This window comes from Capricornis sumatraensis, chromosome 17 (assembly GCF_032405125.1).
Source record: "Capricornis sumatraensis isolate serow.1 chromosome 17, serow.2, whole genome shotgun sequence".
In the NCBI taxonomy this organism is placed as follows: Eukaryota; Metazoa; Chordata; class Mammalia; order Artiodactyla; family Bovidae; genus Capricornis; species Capricornis sumatraensis.
This window is the reverse complement of record NC_091085.1, coordinates 60921696-60948121: the sequence shown is the minus strand read 5'-3', so window position 1 is coordinate 60948121 and position 26426 is coordinate 60921696. Positions and strand designations below refer to the sequence as shown.

The window sequence follows — 26426 nt, the reverse complement described above, 5'->3', positions numbered from 1 at the left end:
CTACCCAGGAAGCATTTCCTTTAATGAACTAAATGCTCTTTCAATAACTCTCTCCATTTAAAATGTAAATGGATTTAATGAAAGACCTATAGGCATACTGCCTCAGTTCAGATCAGTCGCTCAGTCATGTTCGACTCTTTGCAACCCCATGAATTGCAGCACGCCAGGCCTCCCTGTCCATCACCAACTCCCGGAGTCCACCCAAACCCATGTCCATCGAGTTGGTGATGCCATCCAGCCATCTCATCCTCTGTTGTCCCCTTCTCCTCCTGCCCCCAATCCCTCCCAGCATCAGGGTCTTTTCCAATGAGTCAACTGTTCGCTTGAGATGACCGAAGTATTGGAGTTTCAGCTTCAGCATCAGTCCTTCCAATGAACACTCAGGACTGATCTCCTTTAGGATGGACTGGTTGGAACTCCTTGCAGTCCAAGGGACTCTCAAGAGTCTTCTCCAACACCACAGTTCAAAAGCACCAATTCTTCAGCGCTCAGCTTTCTTCACAGTCCAATTCTCACATCCATACATGACCACTGGAAAAACCATAGCCTTGACTAGACGGATGGACCTGTGTTGGCAAGGTAATATCTCTGCTTTTGAATATGCTATCTAGGTTGATCATAACTTTCCTTCCAAAGAGTAAGCGTCTTTGAATTTCATGGCTGCAATCACCATCTGCAGTGATTTTGGAGCCCCAAAAAATAAAGTCTGACACTGTTTCCACTGTTTCCCCATCTATTTCCCATGAAGTGATGGGACCGGATGCCATGATCTTAGTTTTCTGAATGTTGAGCTTTAAGCCAAATTTTTCACTCTCCTCTTTCACTTTCATCAAGAGGCTTTAGTTCCTCTTCACTTTCTGCCATAAGGGTGGTATCATCTGCATATCTGAGGTTATTAATATTTCTCCTAGCAATCTTGATTCCAGCTTGTGCTTCTCCCAGCCCAGCGTTTCTCATGATGTACTCTGCATAGAAGTTAAATAAGCAGGGTGACAATATACAGCCTTGACGTACTCCTTTTCCTATTTGGAAACAGTCTGTTGTTCCATGTCCAGTTCTAACTGTTGCTTCCTGACCTGGATACAGGTTTCTCAAGAGGCAGGTCAGGTGGTCTGGTATTCCCATCTCTTTCAGAATTTTCCACAGTTTGTTGTGATCCACACAGTCAAAGGCTTTGGCATCATCAATAAAGCAGAAAAGATGTTTTTCTGGAACTCTCTTGCTTTTTCGATGATCCAGCAGATGTTGGCAATTTGATCTCTGGTTCCTCTGCCTTTTCTAAGACCAGCTTGAACATCAGGAAGTTCATGGTTCACGTACTGCTGAAGCCTGATTTGGAGAATTTTGAGCATTACTTTACTAGCATGTGAGATGAGTGCGATTGTGTGGTAGTTTGAGCATTCTATGGCATTGCCTTTCTTTGGGATTGGAATGAAAACTGACCTTTTCCAGTCCTGCGGCCACTGCTGAGTTTTCTAAATTTGCTGGCAGATTGAGTGCAGCACTTTCACAGCATCATCTTTCAGGATCTGAAATAGCTCAACTGGAATTCCATCACCTCCACTAGCTTTGTTCATAGTGATGCTTTCTAAGGCCCACTTGACTTCACATTCCAGGATGTCTGGCTCTAGGTGAGTGATCACACCATCGTGATTATCTGGGTCGTGAAGATCTTTTCTGTACAGTTCTTCTGTGTATTCTTGCCACCTCTTCTTAATATCTTCTGCTTCTGTTAGGTCCATACCATTTCTGTCCTTTATTGAGCCTATCTTTGCATGAAATGTTCCCTTGGTATCTCTAATTTTCTTGAAGAGATCTCTAGTCTTTCCCATTCTGTTCTTTTCCTCTATTTCTTTGCATTGATCACTGAGGAAGGCTTTCTTATTTCTCCTTGCTATTCTATGGAACTCTGCTTCCAGAGTTCCAGAAATAAGCAGAAGATGTAAAATATGCTAGAGATGCTAGAGTGAAGCTCCAACTCTCTCATTTCCTTCTCTATTTGGACAAGTCACTAAACCTGTCACCAGAGAGTTGGACTGTAAAGAAAGCTGAGCGCCAAAGAATTCATGCTTTTGAACTGTGGTGCTGGTGAAGACTCTTGAGAGTCCCTTGGACTGCAAGGGACTCCAACCAGTCCATCCTAAAGGAAATCAGTCCTGAATATTCATTGGAAGGACTGATGCTGAAGCTGAAACTGCAATACTTGGACCACCTGATGCGAAGAACTGACTCATTAGAAAAGACCCTGATGCTGGGAAAGACTGAGGGCAGGAGGAGAAGGGGACAACAGAGGATGAGATGGTTGGATGGCATCACTGACTCAATCCACATGAGTTTGAGTAAACTCCAGGAGTTGGTGATGGACAGGGAGGCCTGGTGTGCTGCAGTCCATGGGGTCGCAAGGAGTTGGACACAACTGAGTGACTGAACTGAACTGAAACCTGTCTCAGACTCCATGGCATTTTCTATAAAAAAGGAAACAATGTCTATCTGATTTCAAGGTCCATGTGATCTCTCACTGTGCTTCTCTTGTCTCTGATGGATAGCATTTATGAAGAGTTTTATAGTTTATCCTTAGGTACATGCAGTACTGCTCACATTCAAACCTAAAATTACTACATGGAGAATGAGAAAATAACCATTGTTAATGTCAAATGGTGAAGGCCACCTGATCTGGGCATTTACCTTCTTACAGTTTATCTTTAAAGCAGTGTCTAGAATTAGCTTCCAAGTAACTGTATTTCATCACTTAAGCATAAGTTATCATGATTTGCCCCCCATCCTGCTCCCCAGCAAAGCATGTTCATTAATCTAACATTAACTTGTCACCACTTGTTGGCACAATCTGAACTTTCACCTGGCCACTGAAGAATGTGACTTCATATTTATAGCTCTGACATGAACATTATTTAAAGCACAAATCTCATTTGGCCACACTTTTGACTGTAGCTTAAACTCCTTCTCCTTCTCTTCCCAGCACAAAAATTTTTGACAAAACAACATAAATTAAACAAAAACCATTGATGGTCACATTATTACTCTTTTTCACAGAATCATATAGAAATAATGATTTGTTTGCCAGGAATTATCCAAGTGAAATATCTAGGATTTTAACTAATACATTTGAACAAGAGAGAGTATTAAAAGTATCATAAAACTAAATTATCTTACTTGGCATTTCTGACGCAATTGTCGTAGTTCTTTTATGATTGGAGCTAGAGCTGACTTCTTTTCAGATACCAGGGAATTTAGTTTTTTTACCTGCCATTTAAATAAAATATATGACATCTAAGAAAGAATTCAAAAGAACAAAAATACTATATGTACAAAGACATTTACTGAAGTATTTATTTAAGTGAATACAACTATAAATTATTTCAATGCCAACCAAAGGGAAGTCATTTAATAAGTATTGACTTCTCAGTAAGATAGAATATGATTTAACTATTCAAAATGTCAATTATTAAGACTGCAAATCATTATGGGGAAATATTTATAATCTAGCTGAAAGATAAAACAAATTACAAAGTTGCTGATATACAACTCTGTATTAAGTATGAAAAGTATATAAATTATGTAGGTTATATAAAATCCACATAAACATGGATGCAGTGATAGTCAAACTACTTAATAACCCAAAAGGTATAGCAATGACCAATCACAATGGACACCAGCCATAGAGATGAATCAGGTCTTGGAGGCATCTGCTGTGCAAAATGTTAATCTTTTTAGGAGTTAGGATGTTGTGAAATCCAGAGGGCTTTGGGAACAATGTGGACAAGATAGGTAGAGGTAGGTACTCTAAGAGTTTGGGGCAGCAGCTATTTACCAATAAATAATGAAAGATTTAAACATTTTAAAGTCTGATGAAGCTCTGTCTGTGCATTCTGGTTGAATAGCAGTCCTGACCATGGAAAGAAACTAAGGACATACACAAAAATGAAATAACTGAATTAAGTAGCATAATTTGGAAAAACTTATTTTTTTATCTTAAATATTTCTTTAATGCTGTGTAACTTATACACACTTCAAAAACCACAAAATGTGTAAAGTATTACAAATTGAACAACCTCCTAAGAATGGAAAAATTTTAAAGAGAGTGATAAAGACAGATGAAAGAATATAATGAAAGCAATACACAGAAATGAAAATCTGAATGTTGCACTAAAAACAGAACAAACACAAAAATATCTGCCTTAGAGCCTGTGTGTAAAACAAAGCCTGTGTAATCACCATTTCAGACATGTCATCCAGTGTCCGTCCTTTCATTTCATCAACTTCACTCTTCAGAGCAGACACTCGTTCTAGTTCTTCTTGGGTATAACTATATCCAGATATACCCCTTTTCTCCTCAATAGTTTGCTGAAAGTAAAGAATAAAAATAGGCGTAAAAAACAAGAGTCCACAAAATTGATGTCTAACCTTGATGATTCCATAAGAAGTACATAGATTTAAAACATAACAATAAAGTTGTAAGTAAAATAAAGGAATTTAGTCAACAATCTTCACTGACTTCAACAATAATTATATTCCTTTATATTTTATAAACTTATACTAAATTTTACTATAGTATTTTCAGGGACATAGGAAGTAATTATAATTTTAGACTTCAGCATAATGCTATGTACTTGGCATAGAAGCTAAAACACAGGATGCACTCATTAAATATCTGGTGAATGAATGATCTCAAGTGAAAAACTGTACATATCTGCTCACTTATCTAGTATTTATTAATGTGCCAAGTATAGTTCTAGGCTCTTCAGAAGAACTAAACAGTCTCTTGATGAGGGCAAAAGAGGAGAGTAGAAAAAGCTGGCTTAAAGCTCAACATTCAAAAAACACAGATCATGGCATCTGGTCCCATCACTTCACGGCAAATAGAAAGGGAAAAAGTGGAAGCAGTGACAGATTTTATTTTCTTATGCTCTTGAATCACTGTGGATGGTGACTACAGCTGTAAAATTAAAAGGCGTTTGCTCCTTGGAAGGAAACCTATGACAGACCTAGGCAGCGAATGAAAAAGCAGAGACATCACTTTGCCAACAAAGGTCCATAGAGTCAAAGCTATGATTTTTCCAGTAGTCATGTATGAATGTGAGAGTTGAACCTTAAGAAGGCTGAGTGCCAAAGAATTGATGCTTTCGAATTGTGGTGCTGGAGAAGACTCTTAAGAGTCCTTGGCCTGCAAGGAGATCAAACCAGTCAATCCTAAAGGAAATCAACCTTGAATATTCACTGGATGGACTGATGCTGAAGCTAAAGCTCTAATACTTTAGCCACCTGATCCAAAGAGCTGACTCATTGGAAAAGACTCTGATGCTGGGAAAGACTGAAGACAAAAGGAGATGGGGGTGGCAGAGAATGGATGGTTAGATAGCATCACTGACTCAATGGAGATGAACCTGAGGAAGCTTTGGGAGAAAGTGAAGGACAGGGAAGCCTGGTGTTCTGCAGTCAATGAGCAAGACACAACTTAGAAACTGAACAAGAACACAGTTCTAGGCACCAGATATACTGCAGTGAAAAAAAGAAAAAACCAGGGAAAAAAATCCCTTCCTTCACAGAGCTAACTTCTAGTGAGAGCAAATGGGCAATAGGTTAACAACTAAAATACATACAGTGTGAGGGAAGAGTAGGGTTGGAATCTTAAGTAACAAGGGGGTTAGATAAGGTCTCCCTGAGAAGATGACACCTAAGTGAAGCTCTGAAGAAAGTGAGGGAGCAAGTCATAGAGATACCCAGGGGATTAACAAGAGCAAAGACATGAGGTAGGTCCGTACTTGGGGACTTCCCAGGTAGCACAGCGGTAAAGAATCCGCCTGCCAATGCAGGAGACATAGGTTCAATCTCTGGCTTGGGAAGATCCCCTGGAGTAGGAAATGGCAATCTACTCCAGTATACTTGCCTGGGAAATCCCACAGACAGAGGAGCCTGGTGAATTACAGTCCTTGGGGTCACAGTCCTGGAGACCGGGGGACTAAAATCTTGGACACAACTTAGAACAGCCCAGCACAGGAGCATGCTTGGCCCTTTCAATAAACAACTACATGGGTTGGGGCGGGGAGGAGCTTAAAACAGAGGTGGAGATAGGGGAGGGATCATATAGGACTTAGCTGGTTAGCTGAGACAGCATCAGTTTACATCTATTGTCCTTTGCATTCTGAAAAGTGTCCTAGTTTTGATGATTAATTATAGTGTTGTGTTTTAGGCCAGTGAAAGAGCTTGGACTTTAAATAGAAAGGGAGACTTGTTAGAAGGTTCAGAGTAAAGGAGTTTTTTAGTGAAAACTTTAACATCTATGCTGACTGAGATCAATCTATAGAGGGACAAGGGGAGGGGCAGAGAAATCAGTCAGAAGACAATTCCAATAATTCAAGTTAGAGATGATGGTAGTATGAAGCGTATGGGGCAACAGAGGTGATGAGAAGTGGTTCTGTATATATTTTGAAGATAGATCCAACAAGACGTGTGTGTATATACATATAAACATATAATTTCTGGCTGCACTGGGTCTTTGTTGCTGCGCCTGGGCTTTCTCTAAGTTGAGGCAAGCCGGGGCTACTCTCCAGTTGTGGTATGCGGGCTTCTCTTATTGTGAAGCACAGGTTCTATGGCATGTGGGCTTCAGCAGCTGCAGCACAAAGGCTCAGTAGTTGCGGCTCGCAGGCTCTAGAGCTCGAACTCAGTAGTTGTGGCACATGGGCTTAGCTGCTCTGTGGCATGTGGGATCTTAGTTCCCAGACCAGGGATTGAATCCAAGTTCCCTGCATTGACATGTGAATTCTCAACCACTGGACTGCCAGGGAAGTCCCTCCCAAAAGATATTATGACAGGTTAGGATGTGAAGGAAAGTGAGGGGTAAAGATGACTCCAGGGGGTTTTGGCCTGAAGAACTGAGAGAATGGAGTTGCTATTTGTTGAGATGAGGAAGACTCAGGAGGACAGGTGAGGGAGTAGTGAAGGTCAGAATTTTAAGTTTGGACGTGTTGAAAAAAAATCTATACTCTCTAGTAGAAATCCAATAGACAGTTCAAGATGTTACATGCACAAGATTGGAATTTGCGAAGCGATCTAGGCTGGAGATACAAATTTGTGAGTTGTCTGCACAGACAATGTCTTTAAAGCCATAAGAGAATAAGATCACCAAGGGACTGAGGGCAGAGAAGAGACCCAAGGCCTGGGGGACTCCGACATCTAGGCTTTGAAGAAGTGGGAAGAAATCAGCCATGGAGTAGGAACAGTAGTGTTAGTAAAGAAAAACAAGGAGAGTGTAGTGTGCTAGAAGACAAGTAAAGAACAATTTTACAGGAAGAGGGAGTTATCTATCATGTCAAACAAACACTGCCAATAGGAAGGTAACTATAATAAATTCATATGGACTAATCTCAGGATACCTGCAGTGGATACTGTGGGTGCTCTGCCCTGATCTGCTTACTGTGTCAGTGTACCCAGCCCCTACATCTTGTGAGAATTGGTATTTTGATGGTTTACAGTTGTCCCTTCCTCAAGGTGTACCCTTGGCTGAACAGGAACTGTGTCACACAGTGGAGTGGTAAGAGGATCCACAGCAAATGACTGACTGACACAGGGGCCCAAAGCGGGCAGCCCTCTTGCCTAAACATGAGACCAACTTTGTGATGCAACTTATGCTCCAGAGCTCCTTGTGCAATCAGAATGAAACTGGACTCCAACTGAATCTACTTCTTCCTCTTTGCTTCATCCTGGTTCCTTCCCTTCCTTCCTCCTAAGAGCACTCACTGAATTAATCATGTAAGAAGAACAAGAATTCTTGTTTCAGATTCTGCTTCTAGAGAACCTGATCAAACCTGGCTTCTAGGGTTGGATCACTCACTGGATGAACGAGGCAGAGGGCCTTCTGACTGGGGGCAAGTAGAGTAATAGTCTTGGGCATGTTATAGCAGTACAATTGTTAAGGCTTGTCAACTAGGGCAGAAAATAGGTGGAAGGAATTATAGTGGTCATAACAATGGATTGCCTGAATCTCCTTCAAGAGTTTGCTGAGAGGAACAAAGCTGGATGACAGCCATTGCTGCTGGCCCTCTGTCTCCACCATCATGCTCATACCAAGGCCATGCTTCCCCCAGGCTGTTACCAGCGGCTAACCCATTCCCTCCTGACAGGGAACTCCTCTTACTGGTGAGTGGCTCAGGAACTCCCCATCTTCCTAACCAAAATGTCCTTAAAATATCCTATAGCCTGAGGTTCTTCCTCCCCAATCTTCCTTCCTCCTTCTTCCTTCATAGATATCAGACTTGCATTAGAGCCTAACATCTTTCCCTGCCTCCTCCTGCCCAACTCCCTCTACCCTTCACAAATACTTCCTTCATAAATCTCTTGTACATTTAAACCAATCTGGATGATGCTTCTTGGAGGACCTGAACTATCACAGGAAGGTACTAGCTGGTGCAATGTTGCTGGTATTTGAGAAGCATAAACAGTCACTGTAAGACTATGAAATCTGGGTGGCTGTTGCTAAGCTCAACTGACAGGCTCAAATCCATTAATCAGTGATTTAATGCAAAGCAATAAGGTCAGAGAACTTCCTTAGAAGGTTTAAAGAAACCCTCATTTCCTATGGCTACAGAGCAGAGGAAGCTGAAAACAAGGGACAGGACTTAATCCTGGCAAAACTTCATAGAAGGCTGACTATATCCCATGTCAAAGTCAGGGCTGTGATAGGGAAGAGAATGTGTGCTGAGTATGAAAGGGGGATAACTGGATAGATTCACTTGAGAATCTTAAAACCCCAGATTATCTTGTATCCTCTGGGCAGTGACAAATGGCTTAGCTTGTTGGTCAGGGGCCTGGAGGAAACGAGAGCAAGACTGAATGACCAGGGACAAGGAGGTCTGGGGAGAAGGCATGAGGACCAAGCTATAAGAATTAACACTAAGTGTGAAGATCTCTTCATCACATGTATATACCCACTTGAGAATGCCCACAACAGAAGAGGCACAACTTTAGGCTCTGTGAGTATAAATGTTCTAATTTCCAGGATGGGCATGCTTTTACCAGAAGGCACACTGACAGGCCCTCTAAACTTAATCCTCTGGCCACCATCCTGTCGCATGGGCTCCTCATGCCCAAAGACCAGTGGGCGAAAAAAGGAGTGATTTATTGGCAGGATACCTTAAGGCTATACTGATGTTGCTATTAATGGGGGACAGATAGGAATATATTTGGCATTCATGTGATCCATTATGGCATATCTTGGTACTCTCCTGCCCAGTTTTACCAGTAAATGGGTAGGTTTAGCAACCACAGCCTGAGAAGGGCATTGTTACTAGAATCTCATAGCTCTGAGGAATAAGGGACTGAGTCATCCCACCAAGTAAGTCATCTAGACCACTGGAGGTACTAGCTAAAGGTGTGGGGAATCTAGGATGGATGGTAGAGGAAGGAGATACTGAGTATTAGTTATGTCTTTGGGACCAAATGCAGCAAAGAGAGTTTTAACTTGTCCCACTAACTCTCCTAAATTGTCCTAGAAATTTTGACCAACTGTAATCCTATGGAAGAAATACCAGGATGGAGTGACTTTAACATGAGAAACAAGCAGATCTCAGTGCAAGGGACGGGTTATAGAGGATGTTGTTGGTGTGCCACTCAGACCTCATCTGCAAGCTGCTAGAGTGCTGCAAGAGTGCTGATTGCTAATGCCTCACAGCTGCCCCTTCTTCAGAACATGCCCTTGGCCCAATGGGAGCTGCCTCATCTAGGCCTCATCACCCTACCACAGCTGATGACTGACTGATATGGGAGTATAAAAGGCCAGACCCCTTACCTCAAGGTGGAATCAACTCCATGGTACAATCTGTGCCCAAATGTTCCTCACAGGATCAAAATGAAGCTGTTTTCAGTCAAGAATACACCCTTCATATGTATACCTATGGCTGATTCATGTTGATGTATGGCAGAAACCAACACAGTATTGTAAAACAATTATTCTCTAATTAAAAATAAAATTAAAAAATACACCCTTGTTTGGCTTTTTTCTACTGCTCCACTTGTCTCCCTCATTCCCTTTTTTCTGAAGGTACTCCCTCCCTCAGAAAATCACTTGTACCAAGTATTCCCTTCTGAGGCTCTGCTTCTAAGAAGCTTAAGGAAAGATGTACAGCAAAAACTGATGGAACGAAAAAGAGAAAGATCATAGATATTGTAAAACATCTTTCTCAATAATTGATGGGAAAAGCAGATGAAAATGTCAATAGAAACACAGAAGATTTGAGTATCGTGGTTAACATACTGGACTGAATTGATATATACGGAACACCATCCTCAACATAATATATATTCTTCTCAACTGTGCATGGAACAATGATCAATATAGACCACATGCCAGGCCATAATGCAACACTCAAAATTTTCAAAGAACTGAACTCACAGAGTATGTTCTTTGGTCATAGCAGAAATAAACTAGAAATCAATAACAGAAAGGTAACTAGAAAATCCCCAAATGTTTGGTTTTAAGCAGTAACCATAGGTCAAAGAAATCACAATGAAAATTAGAAAATATTTTGAAGTGAGCAATAATACAGTTGCTACGTATCAATTTTAAGTTACTGCTGTTAGAATCTATGTTTGATGTACTGTAAATGTTCAATCTTTAGTTCCCTAGAAGTAAACAATATTCAACAGCATGAGACAGAAAAGTTCATATTGCCAGCTAACCACAACTGGTTGAAATTTCATTAACCTCTAACAGATTATTGCTTGCTGGTAAGCCAACATCCAACCCACTTCAGTATTCTTGCCTGGAGGATTCCATGGACAGCAAGCCTGGTAGACTACAGTCCATGGGGTTGCAAAGAGTCAGATATGACTGAAGCAACTTAGCATGCATGCATGCCAGCCAACATCATATGATGACATAATTTCCACATGGGTGAAAGAAAGAAAAAAAGCCAAATTAAGAAAGCTCAGAGAAACTGGTACCCACAACAAGAACAGCTTTGTTGCTAGAGAGATTTCTCTGGCTTGAACTTTTTTTGACAACCAAGGCACAAATATATAGGGAACCAAGCCTGCAGGCAAACTTCCATATAGAATCTTCCCTGAATATATCTTTCCACAGCTCCATGGAAGTGGCTTCTTAGATTTCTGCCTAGTAGGCCATGATAAATAAATAAATTACAGTCAATCTCCTGGTATGATTATTTTTGTTATATTAGTTAGCTATCCAAAAGAAAAAGCTACTTGGAATTCAACTTCTATTAATTATCCCAAAGTCCAGCACACATAAAAAAACACTCATTGTTACAGTAAAGTACATGAATCAGCTTATAGGTCACCTTTATAATTAACCAGAAAAAATGAATAATTTTATGGTTTTTCTAATAAAAACAATGACTTCAGTAGGAAGCTACAACTTATAAACCTCTAGGCATTTGTACTTTTAGAACCTCAATATAATTCTGTATTACCAGTTGATGTTGAATATTTTCATGACGTTGCTTAAGAAGTTCTTCTGTCCTCTGCAAGAGACCAAATTCAGCTTTAAATTCGGCTATTATTTGATGCTTCTTTTTGAAAACTGTACTTTTGCTTCGAAGTTTACTGACGTATCGCTTGAACTGCAAAAGAACACAAGTGTAGTTTAATAAGTAGAAAAGTAGTTGCTAAATATTATATATAACCTCAATGTATTACAAGCATTTTCTTTTCTACTGTCCAACATGTGTGTCACAAACACAGAACAATAACTTAGTTTTATTAAAAACTTGGAAAAACTAACTGCTCAATTAAAATACTTTGTGTACATTTTGATTTTTTGGACCCATTAAATACTGTAAATCCTTATATAAAAGCATTCATTGTGAGCTTTATAATAAAGATTTGGAAAACAGCAACTTCAATCCTATACAAGTTAAAAAGGTTAAAAAGAAGAAGAAGAAAAAAGTGGAAGACCAATTCTGGCTATGGTTTTATCATTTTATCTCTTATGTACTGTACTATTTTGGTGACCCTGGATCTACTGGGATTATTATAACCAAGCAGAACGGTCAACATTTGCAGTTACCATTTATCATTTAAGAAAGGTACTGTGACCATATACCCTAAGAAGCATCTGAAACTCATCCCAAATGTTCAAAAGCTAAAAATACTCCAAATTAGTGGGAACTCATAGTTGCTTAATTCAGCTGCTGATCTACTAATAATTGTAACTACTCTAATGGAAAGACCCCATTATTAAACAATACCAACTAGAGTTTGGAAAAGCACATGAAATGAATACTTAAAGGAATTAATTTATCAAGTACTGCTGCTGCTGCTGCGAAGTCACTTCAGTTGTGTCCGACACTGTGCGACCCCATAGACGGCAGCCCACCGGGCTATCCCGTCCCTGGGATTCTCCAGGCAAGAACACTGGAGTGGGTTGCCATTTCCTTTTCCAATGTATCAAACTGAAAAGTGAAAGTGAAGTCACTCAGTCATGTCCGACCCTCAGCGACCCCATGGACTGCAGCCTTCCACTTATTAACTATTACATATGCACTGGGCAGACACTGAGAATACAACTCTAAACAAGATACACATCCTGCCCTTAACAAGCTTAAGAAATAGTGGGGAAAATAAACACTGAACTGATGTTCACAACCACAGCGAACATTATGAAACAGTGAAGGGGCCCTGAAAATAAATAACAGGAGTTTAACCTGGGTTGGGACCAAGGCAGAAAAAGTAGTGGTGGGGGGGCGGGGGGTGTTGGAATTTTAGAGAGGTGAGTTATGACAAATTTCTCAAAAATAATTTAAGCAAGACTGAAGTAGCAGGAGTATGTTAGAAAAAGGAGAAAGAAGCAAGGAAGAGCATTCTAAGTAGTAGAAACAGCAGATGTAAAGATCCTGAGGCACTGGCTCATTAAAAGTATTGCTCAACATAACAAATGTGAAAATTTTCTGGTATTTCTAAAACAGAACAGAATGCTTTTAAAAATCTCTTTCTCTTATGCACCATTAGTACTAAGAATTTTCAGATTTTTTTTACTACATAAAATAATTTTTCTGCTCCAACCTTTTAACTACATTCTTTTAAAAATGTCCATACTGAGAATCTGGCCTATTATACTTAAATGCATCACTTCAAAACAAAAGTAAATCTCCTTATTACCTATAATGTGAAAATTCTTTAATAATCTTAAACTTTGTAATGCCCAGTTCTTTATAAGGATAATGAGGGAGGTAATAAATAATTTTATAAGTAATAAAAGTAAATGAATGTATTACTGAAGCTTTAGAAAACAGAAAAAAAGGAAAATTCATTCAAAGCCACATTTAATGCAAGCTCTATGACCATGTGGTATTTTACCTCCTAAAAATAGGCTAAATCTAAGGTCAGTAATTCTCTTGGGTTGGTTCAAAAGTTAGTTTGGGTTTTTCTGTAGGATGTTACGGAAAAATCCAAACAAACTTTTTGGCCAACCCAATAAACTGTAAGGCAGCAAAACAGGAAGGAGAACGTTTCTAAAATATAGGGTTTTTTTTTTCTTTAAAGACTTGATTGATTCCTGAATACACAAAGAAAGTCCTTAAAACCCATAAGATTAAAAATTCTTCACATAAAAATAACCCACTAATTCATCGTTTAGACATCTTTTTAAATGACTTAAACTTTGAAAGAAATGATGAACACATTGTGATTTAGAAGAAGGAAGTTCAAAATATTTCTCTATCCATGACTGAGTTAGTTTTAATATTAAGGAATCTAGCCCACACACAGCAAAATTATCAATGGCTGGATTACAGAAACTGTTTAAAAAAATTTAAGTCAAACCAATATACCTAGAATCTAATAACTTGCAATTTTTCCTTTAAAAGAATAAATGTGTAAGCCTGACACAACCACAGATTCAGAATCCTCAGAGTAACTATATGTTCTATTAAAAGTGTCCTGGGCAAAGTGCCCAAAATGAAATCAATCCTGTTCATCTGCTATCCTCTGTATTATCTAGGCCAATCTTCCCTTTCTCTGTCTTGCTGTGCTCTGGAACTATTTTTAAAAGCTAAAAGCTATAAATGTTTTGTGAAAGAACAAACCTACTGATTACTCAATGTGCTCTATGCTGATTGGTTATTTGACAGTCACTGGACAAACTACCTAGGGGAAAGGTAGTCAGGGTCAGATAAATAACAAGGATTTACTAAAGCACAGGGATATATTGAATATATCTTGTAATAACCTATGATGGAAAAGAATCTGAAAATATGTATGTAACTGAATCATTCTGCTATACAACAAACTAACACTGAAACTAACAACTCTGCTTCAATTTAAGAAAAGAATAAAATGCTCAATTAATGGAGCCCTTACTTCATAATGTAAAAAATCAATACCAACTGGATTATATAGACTTAAATTTGAAAACGAGAACTAAAAATCTAGAATATAGGAAAATATCACTATGATTATTGAGATAGGAAAGGATTTCTGAAAATGGATGTTGATAAACTTGACTGCTAAAATTCAGAACTTCTGTTCATCAAAATATATATTAAGAGATTAAGAATATAATTCACAAGTTGGGAAGAATATATTTGTAACATGTTAATCCAATAAAGAATTTAATCCAAAAATACATAAATTAAACCCACAAATCAATGAGAGAAAGGCAAATAACCCAATAGAAAAATGGATAAAATACTTGAATAGTCACTTCATAGAAAAGAAAACCTAAAGTGGCCAATAAGCATATTAAAAGATGTCTGACCTCATTTATAATCAGTGATGCAAATTAAAACCATAGTAAGATACCATTATTATGCTCATCTGAGTAGTAGAAATAAAAAGCCCTTCCATACTAAGCGTTGCTGAAGATGTGGAGGAAGTAGAACACCTATACACCACTGAGAGTGAGGGATATAAATTTGGAATAATAATTTGGAAGTCAACTGGGCATAGCTACTAAGGTTGACCATGTACCTCCCATCTACCACCAACGCCCACAAACAGCAGGGTTTCTCACACTTATCTATGGTGATTAACCAGTTTTTCAAACTTTCTAATTGTTTGTGAACTGGATACTCTTATAAAATAATAACAATGTTTATACAGTATCAAATCTATCAGATCAGTTCAGTTCAGTCACTCAGTCATGTCCGACTCTTTACAACCCCATGAACTGCAGCATGCCAGGCCTCCCTGTCCATTACCAATTCCTGGAGTTTACCCAAACTCATGTCCATTGAGTCGGTGATACCATCCAACCATCTCATTCTCTGTCGTCCCCTTCTCCTGCCTTCAATCTTTCCCAGCCATCAGGGTCTTTTCAAATGTGTTAGCTCTTCACATCAGGTGGCCAAAGAATTGGTGTTTCAGCTTCAACATCTGTCCTTCCAATGAACACCCAGGACTGATCTCCTTTAGGATGGACTGGCTGGATCTCCTTGCTGTCCAAGGGACTCTCAAAAGTCTTCTCCAACACCACAGTTCAAAAGCATCAATTCTTCTGCACCCAGCTTTCTTTATAGTCCAGCTCTCACATCCATACATGACTACTGGAAATTCCATAGCCTTGACTAGACAGAACTTTGTTGACAAAGTAATGTCTCTGCTTTTTAATATGTGGTCTAGGTTGGTCATACCTTTCCTTCCAAGTAGTAAGCGTCTTTTAATTTCATGGCTACAATCACCACCTGCAGTGATTTTGGAGCCCAAAAAAATAAAGTCTGACACTGTTTCCACTGTTTCCCCATCTATTTGCCATGAAGTGATGGGACCAGAGGCCATGATCTTCGTTTTCTGAATGTTGAGCTTTAAGCCAACTTTTTCACTCTCCTCTTTCACTTTCATCAAGAGGCTCTTTAGTTCTTCTTCACTTTCTGCCATAAGGGTGGTGACATCTGCATATCTGAGGTTATTGATATTTCTCCTAGCAATCTTGATTCCAGCTTGTGCTTCATCCAGCCCAGTGGTTCTCATGATGTACTCTGCACAGAAGTTAAATAAGCAGGGTGACAATATACAGCCTTGATGTACTCCTTTCCCGATTTGGAACCAGTCTGCTGTTCCATGTTTATTTCTAACTGTTGCTTCCTGACCTAGATACAGGTTTCTCAAGAGGCAGGTCAGGTGGTCTGGTATTCCCATCTCTTTCAGAATTTTCCACAGTTTATTGTGATCCACACAGTCAGAGGCTTTGGCATAGTCAATAAAGCAGAAATAGATGTTTTTCTGGAACTCTCTTGCTTTTCCCATGATCCAGCAGATGTTGGCAATTTGATCTCTGGTTCCTCTGCCTTTTCTAAGACCAGCTTGAACATCTGGAAGTTCATGGTTCACGTACTGCTGAAGCCTGATTTGGAGAATTTTGAGCATTACTTTACTAGCATGTGAGATGAGTGCAATTGTGCGGTAGTTTGAGCATTCTTTGGCATTGCCTTTCTTTAGGATTGGAATGAAAACTGACCTTTTCCAGTCCTGTGGCCACTGCTGAGTTTTCCAAATTTGCTGGCAGATTGAGTGCAGCACTTTCACAGCATCATCTTTCAGGATCTGAAATAGCTCAACTGGAATTCCATCACCTCCACTAGCTTTGTTCATAGTGATGCTTCCTAAGGTCCATTTGACTTCACATTCTAGTATGTCTGGCTCTAGGTGAGTGATCACACCATCATGATTATCTAGGTTGTGAAGCTCTTATTTGTACAGTTCTTCTGTGTATTCTTGCCACCTCTTCTTAATCTCTTCTGCTTCTGTCAGGTCCGTACCATTTCTGTCCTCTATTGAGCCCATCTTTGCATGAAATGTTCCCTTGGTATCTCTAATGTTCTTGAAGAGATCTCTAGTCTTCCCCATCTATTGTTTTCCTCTATTTCTTTGCACTGATCACTGAGGAAGGCTTTCTTCTCTCTCCTTGCTATTCTTTGGAACTCTCCATTCAGATGCTTATATCTTTCCTTTTCTGCTTTGCTTTTCGCTTCTCTTCTTCTCACAGCTATTTGTAAGGCCTCCTCAGACAGCCATCTACTTTTTTGCATTTCTTTTTCTTGGGGATGGTCTTGATCTCCTGTACAATGTCAGGAACCTCTGTCTATAGTTCATCAGGCACTCTATCAGATCTAGTCCCTTAAATCTATTTCTCTCTTCCACTGTATAATCATAAGGGATTTGATTTAGGTCATACCTGAATGGTCTAGTGGTTTTCCCCACTTTCTTCAATCTAAGTCTGAATTTGGCAATAAGGAGTTCATGATCTGAGCCACAGTCAGCTCCCAGTCTTGTTTTTGTGACTGTATAGAGCTTCTCCATCTTTGGCTGCATGAAAAGTATATAATCAATCTGATTTTGGTGTTGACCATCTAGTGATGTCCATGTGTAGAGTCTTCTCTTGTGTTTTTGGAAGAGCGTGTTTGCTATGACCAGTACATTCTCTTGGCAAAACTTTATTAGCCTTGCCCTGCTTCATTCCGCATTCCAAGGCCAAATTTGCCTGTTACTCCAGGTGTTTCTTGACTTCCTATTTAGATGTTCTTAAATGCTTCCTCCTAATTTACATGGTTGTGGATTAGTAACTAACAGTTTGTGTACTAGAACAGGTCTTCAGACCACACTTTGAGAAGCACTGCTCCAGAGCAGGTCTTCCTAAATGGGGTCTGCTCCAGGACACTCATGTGGCACAAACAGTATAGGTGTGCCCACATATTAATCCACTTAGACTCTGCAGCAGCTGGGCAAGATATTATAAAGAATTCCCAGGCCAGTAATCCTCAGCTATAAGCAGCCTTGTCCTTTTATCTCAGTATGCTAAACAGTAACCATTTACTTTAACTGCCATGTTGTGAAAAAAGTTAGGAAACACTACCCTCCAAAAATCCTTGCTCATAGTCACAGGGAAACATACATAATAATATTGATAGAAACCTGCAATAGCAAAAAGTCAGAAAAAATGCCATAACTAATTGTTTTATATTCATACAATATAGTATACACAATCAAAATAAACAATTATAGGTTCAAGAAATAATGTAGAGCCAAAAAAGCAAGTTACAGAATAAACAGAGAATGCTCCCATTAGCAGTATTGCTTAGGAAACTAAATAATATACTGTTTAGGGATACAAATGGGTGGTCAAACAGTAAATAAAAATCACAGAAGGATAAAAACCTAACTCATGATGGAGTATCCTCTGAGAGGGGTGGAAACTGGATGGGATAAAGTGAAGTCACTCAGTCGTGTTCGACTCTTAGCAACCCCATGGACTGCAGCCCACCAAGATCCTCTGTCCATGGGGTTTTCCAGGCAAGAGTACTGGAGTGGGGTGCCATTGCCTTCTCCGAGACCTCCTACTACTCCTGTTTAATTCCAACCTCTACAGAGGAATGCTGGGGTCACCTCCCTGTGCCAATGGTGCCTAGGAAGGGAAGCGTTTTGTCCACAGTCACATCACTCCTTACCCCCGTCTCCTGACTGTGAGGTCAGAGTCCTGCTACGGGGACAGTCAGGAAAGCTCTGAGGCCCCTTTGACAGCTCCCACAATGGTTTCCCCCCCTTTCCTGTGAGAAACAGGTAGAAAAAAGATCTTTTCACTTGTTCTTATTCTTAAGTAGGTTTCACCAAGATCTGTGATCTTTCTCAGAAGACAATCTAGGTGTTGCAGCGAGGAAAGAGAGCATGTGATGTTTGCAAAGTGTCTGTGAGAAGTTCCTCTCTATCTAGAGGTTATGCTTGCTTGCTTTTCTTTTCTGGGTGTTTTTATTAAGGAATGGCAAAACATTTAAATGTCCCTTTGCTTAGATTGTCCCCAGCTGTCAGTACTGTCTACAGTGTCTGCTTGGAGGAAAGCAGTAAACAGGGTCAGAAGCTCACCCAGCTCTGGAATGATGGCCCCAGCCAACCCTGGCCACAGGGGTGGGAACCCTAGATGGCTGCCTCCACCCAGAGAACGGGAACCCTGAACTCCTCTGAGCAGTGAAGATACCTGCTTCAGGCTGTAGGCAGGGATAATGTAGAGGCACAAAAGGAATCTCAAAAGTGTTGTTTTTTTAAGCTGAGTAATAAAAGTATGTGCTTAGTCACTCAGGCGTGTCCAACTATTTGCAACCCCATGGACTGTAGCCTGCCAGTCTCCTCTGTCCCTGTCCTTTTCATACTGTTTGTGGGGTTCTCAAGGCAAGAATACTGAAGTGGTTTGCCACTTCTCCAGTGGATCACATTTTGTCAGAACTCTCTACCATGACCCATCCATCTTGGGTGTCCCTGCATGGCTTGTCTTATAGTTTCATTGAGAGAGACAAAGCTGTGATCCATGTGATCAGCTTGGTTAGTTTTCTGTGATTGTGGTTTTCATTCTGTCTGTCCTCTGATGGATAAGGATAAGAGGCTGGTGGAAGCTTCCTGATGGGAAGGACTCACTGTGGGGGAATCTGGGCCTTGCTCTGATGGGTGGGGCCATGCTCAGTAAATCTTTAATCCAATTTTCTGTGGATGGGTAGGACACTTTTCCCTCCTGTAGTTTGGCCTAAGGCCAAACTGTGGTAGGGGTAATGGCAGTAATGGTAGTCCTCCTTCAACAGGACTTATGCCAGCATGCCCCAAGGTTCCCAGGACTGTTGTATTCAGTGCCACTGGCCCCATAGCAGGCCACTGTCGACCCATGCCTCTGCCGGAGACTGCTGGACACTCACAGGCTCAGTCTCTTGTGGGGTCACTGCTCCTTTCTCCTGAGTCCTGGCGTGCACTAAGTTTTGTTGGTGATGGACAGGGAAGCCTGGAGTGCTGCAGTCCATGGGGTTGCAAAGAGTCAGATATGACTGAACCACTGAACTGAACTGAGGCTCCTCTGTCCATGGGGATTCTCCAGGCAAGAATACTGGAGTGGGTTGCCATGCCCTCTTCCAGGGGCTCTTCCCAACCCAGGGACAGAACCCAGGTCTCCCACACGGCAGGCAGATTCTTCACTGTCTGAGCCATAAGGAATGCCTTTCATATACAACACGCACACACAAACTTTCACTACTCTTATTTAACATAATTTTTAAAAATTAAACATTTTGAAAGTAAATAAACATTAAACAATCAATCAAGAAGGTCCCAAATCTAACCAATGAGTTCCAGAAGACAATAGAAACAAAAAAGGTAGAAATAATACAAGAAAAATTTCCAAAACCAAAGAACAAAAGATTCTAAATTAGAAGAGCCAACAGAAGGCACAGTTCAATGAAAGAAAGAGCTATACTTAAGTATACAATCTTAAAAATTTAGAAAACTAGAGATAAAGAGAGGATTCTAAAAGTTTCAAGAAGAGGTAAATGACAATAATAACAATGAAAGATCACATCAAAGGACTGGGAATCAGAACAGCCTCAGATACCAACAATGAATACTAGCGAGTGTGCGCATACTCAGTTGCTTCAGTCATGTCCTACACTTTGGGACCCTTTGAACTGTAGCCGGCCAGTCTCTTCTGTCCATGGGATTCTGCAGGCAAGAATACTGGAGTGGGTTTCCATGCCCTCCTCCAGGGCATCTTCCCCACCCAGGGATCGAACCTCAGTCTCTTAGTCTCTTGCATTGGCAAGCAAATTCTTTATCACTGAGCCACCAGGAAGCCCAATGAATACCAGAAGACAATAGAATAATGCCTTCAAATTTCTCAGGGAAAAAGATTTTCAACCAGAATTCATTATTTAGTCAAATTATTGATCATGTATGAGGACGGAAAAAAGACGGTTTGAAACAAGCAAGATTCACAAAAACATATTATCCATGTTCCTATTTTCAGGAACATTCTCTATTATAACAAGGAAATAAACCAAGAAAGAGAAGACTTGAGGTTTGGAAACAGGAGATCCAAAACAAAAGAGTGGTAAGAGAAATTTTCAGGATAACAACTGTGAAGCCTGAGATTACCATTGTATAGCAAGCCTAGAAATTAATTTTCCTACACTGGAACAGAAGAATGAGAGGGGCTCCAGAAAGAATTAGTCCCAAGGTTTAAGAAATATAATTACTAGATTACTGTGGATGACCATAATGCCATATTAAGAGAAATTGTACAGTTCTACCAGAAGGTTTAGAGTTAGGTGAGTGATAGGTACTTAAAAAACTAACCAAACAAAAACAAAAAAATGAGGTCAGTATAAGAAGAGAAAAAAACAGAAGTGTACAAGAAAGGATATGTAATCATAATATGCTGTGTGGCTTAGCTATAAATAACATGTTTATATAATCATCATAATGTATATAGTAAATAGTGACATAACCAGAAATTATAATTATATTGGGAGACTATAAAGAACATAAGGATGGATATGGAGGGTATACAGGGAATGGAGAAAGTAGAGCTAAATCCTCATTTCCTATGGTTCAGTTCAGTTGCTCAGTCCTGTCCAACTCTTTGTGACCCCATGGACTGCAGCATGACAGATTTCCCTATCCATCACCAACTCCTGGAGCTTGCTCAAACTCATGTCCATTGAGTTGGTGATGCCATCCAACCATCTCATCCTCTGTTGTCCCCTTCTCCTCCTGCCTTCTATCCTTCCCAGAATCAGGGTCTTTTCCAGTGAGTCAGTTCTTCTCATCAGGTGGCCAAAGTATTGGAGTTTCAGCTTCAGCATCAGCACTTTCAATGAATATTCAGGACTGATTTCCTTTAGAATTGACTGGTTGGATCTCTTTGCATTCCAAGGGACTCTCAAGAGTTTTCTCCAACACAACAGTTCAAAAGCATCAATTCTTTGGCTTTCAGCTTTCTTTTATAGGCCAACTCTCACATCCATACAAGACTACTGGAAAAACCATAGCTTTGACTAGACGGACCTTTGTCGGCAAAGTAATGTCTCTGCTGTCTAGGTTGGTCATAGCCTGTCCAAAATTTTTTTAAATATTAAGAAATATACAAAGAAATATCTTTGTTGTTTAGAAATACAAAGGTAAATATTAGAAGAAACAAGTAAAAGCATTAAAAGTGGATGGAGGCATGACTTGGGAGCATGGAAGGGCATCATTATTTTCATTACAAGCTTTGTTTACTGTTGCACTTTTATGTGGCTGCACTGGGCCTTTACTGTAGCGCGCAGGCTCTCTCTGGCTGTGGTGAGTGGGGGCTACTCTCTAGCTGCAATGTGTGGGCTTACTGTTGCACAGCACTGGCTCTACAGTGAGTGGGCTCAGTAGTCATGGTGCATGGGCTTAGCTGCCCTGCAGCATGTGGGATCTTAGTTCCCAGACCAGGGATTGAACATGTGTCCCTTGCACTGGCAGGCAGATTCTTAGCCACTGGACCACCAGGGAGGTCCCCTGTTTTAGTTTTTAAACTACATATTTGTGTTACTCTAAAAAATTATAATGAAAAGAACACTCCACCTCAAAAAAGCCCATCACCAACAAAAACCTTACAGCTGATAGACTTTAATTTGAACAGACTTTGAGTATTAAAAATTAAATTTACTCATAATTCTGTTATAATGACTTATCTGGGCAAAAATTTATAAACTTATAAATTAATCACTAAAAGTCCTAGGAGAAGTACAACAGGGTCACAGAAGCAGTTCAGAGAATTGTTGAGATCATGGGCTTTGCAATCAGAGAAACAATTTCAAATCTTTGCTCCACCACTTAAAGTGACCTTGCTGCTACTGCTACTGCTAAGTCACTTCAGTCGTGTCCAACTCTGTGCGACCCCAGAGACGGCAGCCCACCAGGCTCCCCTGTCCCTGGGATTCTCCAGGCAAGAACATTGGAGTGGGTTGCCATTTCCTTCTCCAATGCATGAAAGTGAAAAGTGAAAGTGGAGTCGCTCAGTCGTGTCCGACTCCTCACGACCCCATGGACTACAGCCCACCAGGCTCCTCTGCCCATGGGATTTTCCAGGCAAGAGTACTGGAGTGGGGTGCCATTGCCTTTGGGGAGGTATTTAAATAAGATCCATAAAATGGACTAATGTTCTATAAAATTGAATGATGGATAATGATTAATAATGTCTATCATTTTGTTTGAACTGCTACTGAGGCTGTAATCCCAATACTTTGGCCACCTGATGTGAAGAGCCGACTCACTGGAACAAACTCTGATGCTGGGAAACATTGAAGGCAAAAAGAGAAAGGGGCAGCAGAGGATAACATGGTTAGATAGCATCACCGACTCAATGGACATGAATTTGAGCAAACTCTGGGAGATAGTGGACAGAGGAGCCTGGTATGCTGCAGCCCATGGGGTCACAAAGAATTGGACTTAGTGACTGAACAATAACAACAAAGATTACATGGAAGATGAGATAATTTACTATTCCTTTTAAACACTAAGGAACAAAGAAATGTCAAATAATTAGAATGAACAGAAGAGTAAAGATCTAGGTGTGATATAGTGCTCTTTAGAAGTAAAACAGAACAACCACTGCTGCAAGAAACTACAAATCTACATACTCTGAGTACAACTAAAATTTTTGTATGTATGTTTATAAACTGAGATTGGGAAAGAATGAAGAAATAAAGATAAATGTGTGTTGGGTATGTAGGGTCATATGTGAATTCTTTGAGATTTATTTCTTAGATATTTAAAAATTAAAAATATTTTGAAGGAACTTTGGCATGAGATAAACAATAAATCCTTGGAACATTAAGGAAAAAGCTTTCAACAGTGCACTACACAGAGCAGGCCAATCAAGTCAATTTGTCATGAAAGTAAACTATAAAGATTGCCACTGTGCAGGAAGGCCCATTATAGCAGCTATTACTAATCATTTGGTCCAATACACAACTGTAATCTAAATTTGTCATCTATGAAAGAGCAGCCATCATTTCAGATGCTGAGATTAGTAAGATTAATGTTTTAATAGTGCTAGATTCTGGCTTCAGGACCAATTTTACAGACTCAATTCCTTTGTGATAAAAATGGAATTTGGCAGATCTTCTTTCTCCTTTTGCCCATTTAATATGTTTTGGAACCTTTAATAGTAATGGTCAAAATCTGAGCAAGCTTTTTAAAAGGACAAGGCAGCTTATTTCCCTATGTATGTAATCATTTACAAATATTTTTCAAGCTTATCTGGAACTCAGAAGTATTACTGGATTCCAGATATCATTCTGGATATTTATGTGGAAACAAGAATCTCTGCTTATGTTGCAAATTTCCAACTCAATATCGGGCATGAAGCTATTTTCACAGTACTTAAGCTGTGAAGACATTATAAGACAACCATATAATAAGCACTTTATATGGTCAAGAATTACAAAGAGCTATTTTTTAACACTATTTCTCCTTTTACAGAGGAGAAAACCTATAGAGAAATTAAAACAACTCACTGAAGTTCAGAAAGTTAGAAAAAAACTGGATTAGAATGAATACTTGTGTCCTCAAATCCTGTTAGTGCACTATCCATGCTATTTTCCACTTCTTAATTAAATCACATCTTTGTCAGTTATTTTATCAAATGATGTTTAACCATAGAAAACTATAGAAATAGGCCCAAGAAAGTTATATGTGAGATGGATAACACCAACTGTTCAAGAGTAGAATGAATATGCCCAAATGGCCATAATTTTTTTGGCCACTTCTATTCTGTCTGAATTCAGACTTGCAGAAAACCTGAAAAGGCCATCTTTTCAAGTCATGCTTCATGTCATAAATCATTTGGATTCCCTGAAGTCTGGTATCAGAGTGGTTATTTGTTTTAAGACAAGAAAAAAAATGTTTTTAAGCAACTTTTGTTTTCTGCTAAAATGTTAGTCTTCTGAAATCACTCATCATAACTAGCACAATATATAAATATAGATATACAAACACTATTCTAACCTTTTCCAACCTGTTAGTTTAATGTTTTCAACTTTAAATTAGAAAATCTCACTAAGCCAAGCATAAACAACATAATTACCTACATATGGTAGTGGATAGTTAAGTGCTGATTCTCTTGGGAGGGTCTATAATAAGCAATGTGATATATGCTAGTAGAAATCTGTCTTAATAGAAACTTGGGGCATAGGAATATCCATCTGGGAAACACAGTTAATCATACCATCCAAGGTCTCTGTGCTTCTATTATAAATCAAATCACCACCACACAGCTGTTACTATATCTCTAATGGGGTTTTCAACTGCTGTCCAAGCAGTTAACTCTCAAAAAAATTTTCTATGAAAAGTTTTCACATTTGGAGTTAAAGCTGTGGGATTACATGGACTGCATATATAATAGCCTACCTTCTATTGTAGTGAAATGAGGCAAATTTATTTGATTCTGTTTTGTTCCATCTCCTGGGAAATTTTAGGGGCCTCAGGTCCTGCTATGAACTCTAAAGAGGGTAATGTGATTTGAAAGGTTCTAAAAATATCACAAGTTTGCCTGGACTCACTTAGAAGGGTGGATGATTCAATTACAAGTGTCAAAATTTGATTCCTAATTTTTCAGGATCTGACAGCTGCAGCTAATCTTGCCAGGATTCCCTTATCTTCATTGTGCTTCTCTTTGAAGTATTTAAAGAAGATTTCATAATCTTTGCAATTTAGCTCTAGGATTTCCGTCAGTAGCTGTAGAATGAGTCGGTTGGCTCTTTCTAAAGTTACTTATACATATTATTTGATCAAGCACATTTTTAAAGTAGCCATTAACTGCAAAACAGCTGACCTTCTTTTAATGGTTAGGGAAGAAAATATAATGAACTCTAAACCCGTACACCATAAACCAGGAGTGACCTTTCAATGCATGAAATGCCAATGGAAACTTAACCAAAGGTTCAGTTGTTGCTATAAAAAAGTTCAGATTCAAAAGGCATGCATTCATTTGAATGACAGCTCTGAGAAGGGTACTAGCACTGAATTACTGTGGCTAATTTTTTGTTTTACTTTTCAAATAATTAAAGCAGAGATTCAGAGATACCAAGGTGGCAAAGATGGTAAAGATTGGAAGCTATGTGGCACTACTACATTAGGTACAGCCTCTATTCTCTGCTCTTGCCATCAGTGAGACAAAGTCACCAAGCTGATTATTGCCTATGAAAGGGTAAAGATCATATTTAACAAAAGAACTGACTGAGGACTACTGTATTAAATGGCAAATTTAGGTTTTTGGTCAGGTATTTAAAAATAACTTCATGTAATAAACAACTATGGTTAGGATGAAGACTTTATAAAAATAATTTTTCTTATCAACTGAAGTGCCATGACATTTTAAAATATTAATTTTCTAATGAAAAAATCTGTATCTGGATTAGATCATACACTTCTATTCAGGTTTTCTACACATTTACCAAGTGTTTATTACATGCCAGCTATTAAGTAAATGGTGGCAAAAAAGAGATATGGCCCTGCCATAGTGGAGCTTACTGGTTTCTTAGAGGAGGCAGAAATTTAACAAGTGATCTTAAGTGAGCTGTATCCTAGAACCTGGGCTTTGCAGGTGGCTCAGTGGTAAACAGTTGGCATGTCAATGCAGGAGACATGAGTTCAATCCCTGGGTTGGGAAGACCATG

General features: G+C 39.4%; 1 protein-coding gene across 2 annotated transcripts in view; it reads right to left on the bottom strand.

Moving 5' to 3' along the window:
- The window catches only part of IFT81 (intraflagellar transport 81), a 98121-nt gene that overhangs the window by 22127 nt on the left and 49568 nt on the right, over nt 1–26426 (bottom strand). For both annotated transcript variants that reach the window (XM_068989927.1, XM_068989928.1), the window contains exons 12-14: nt 11448–11597; nt 4234–4362; nt 3172–3261 (exon numbers count right to left, since the gene is read on the bottom strand). In XM_068989927.1, the coding sequence (XP_068846028.1) occupies nt 3172–3261; nt 4234–4362; nt 11448–11597 (369 nt within the window). The remainder of the gene's footprint in view (nt 1–3171; nt 3262–4233; nt 4363–11447; nt 11598–26426) is intronic.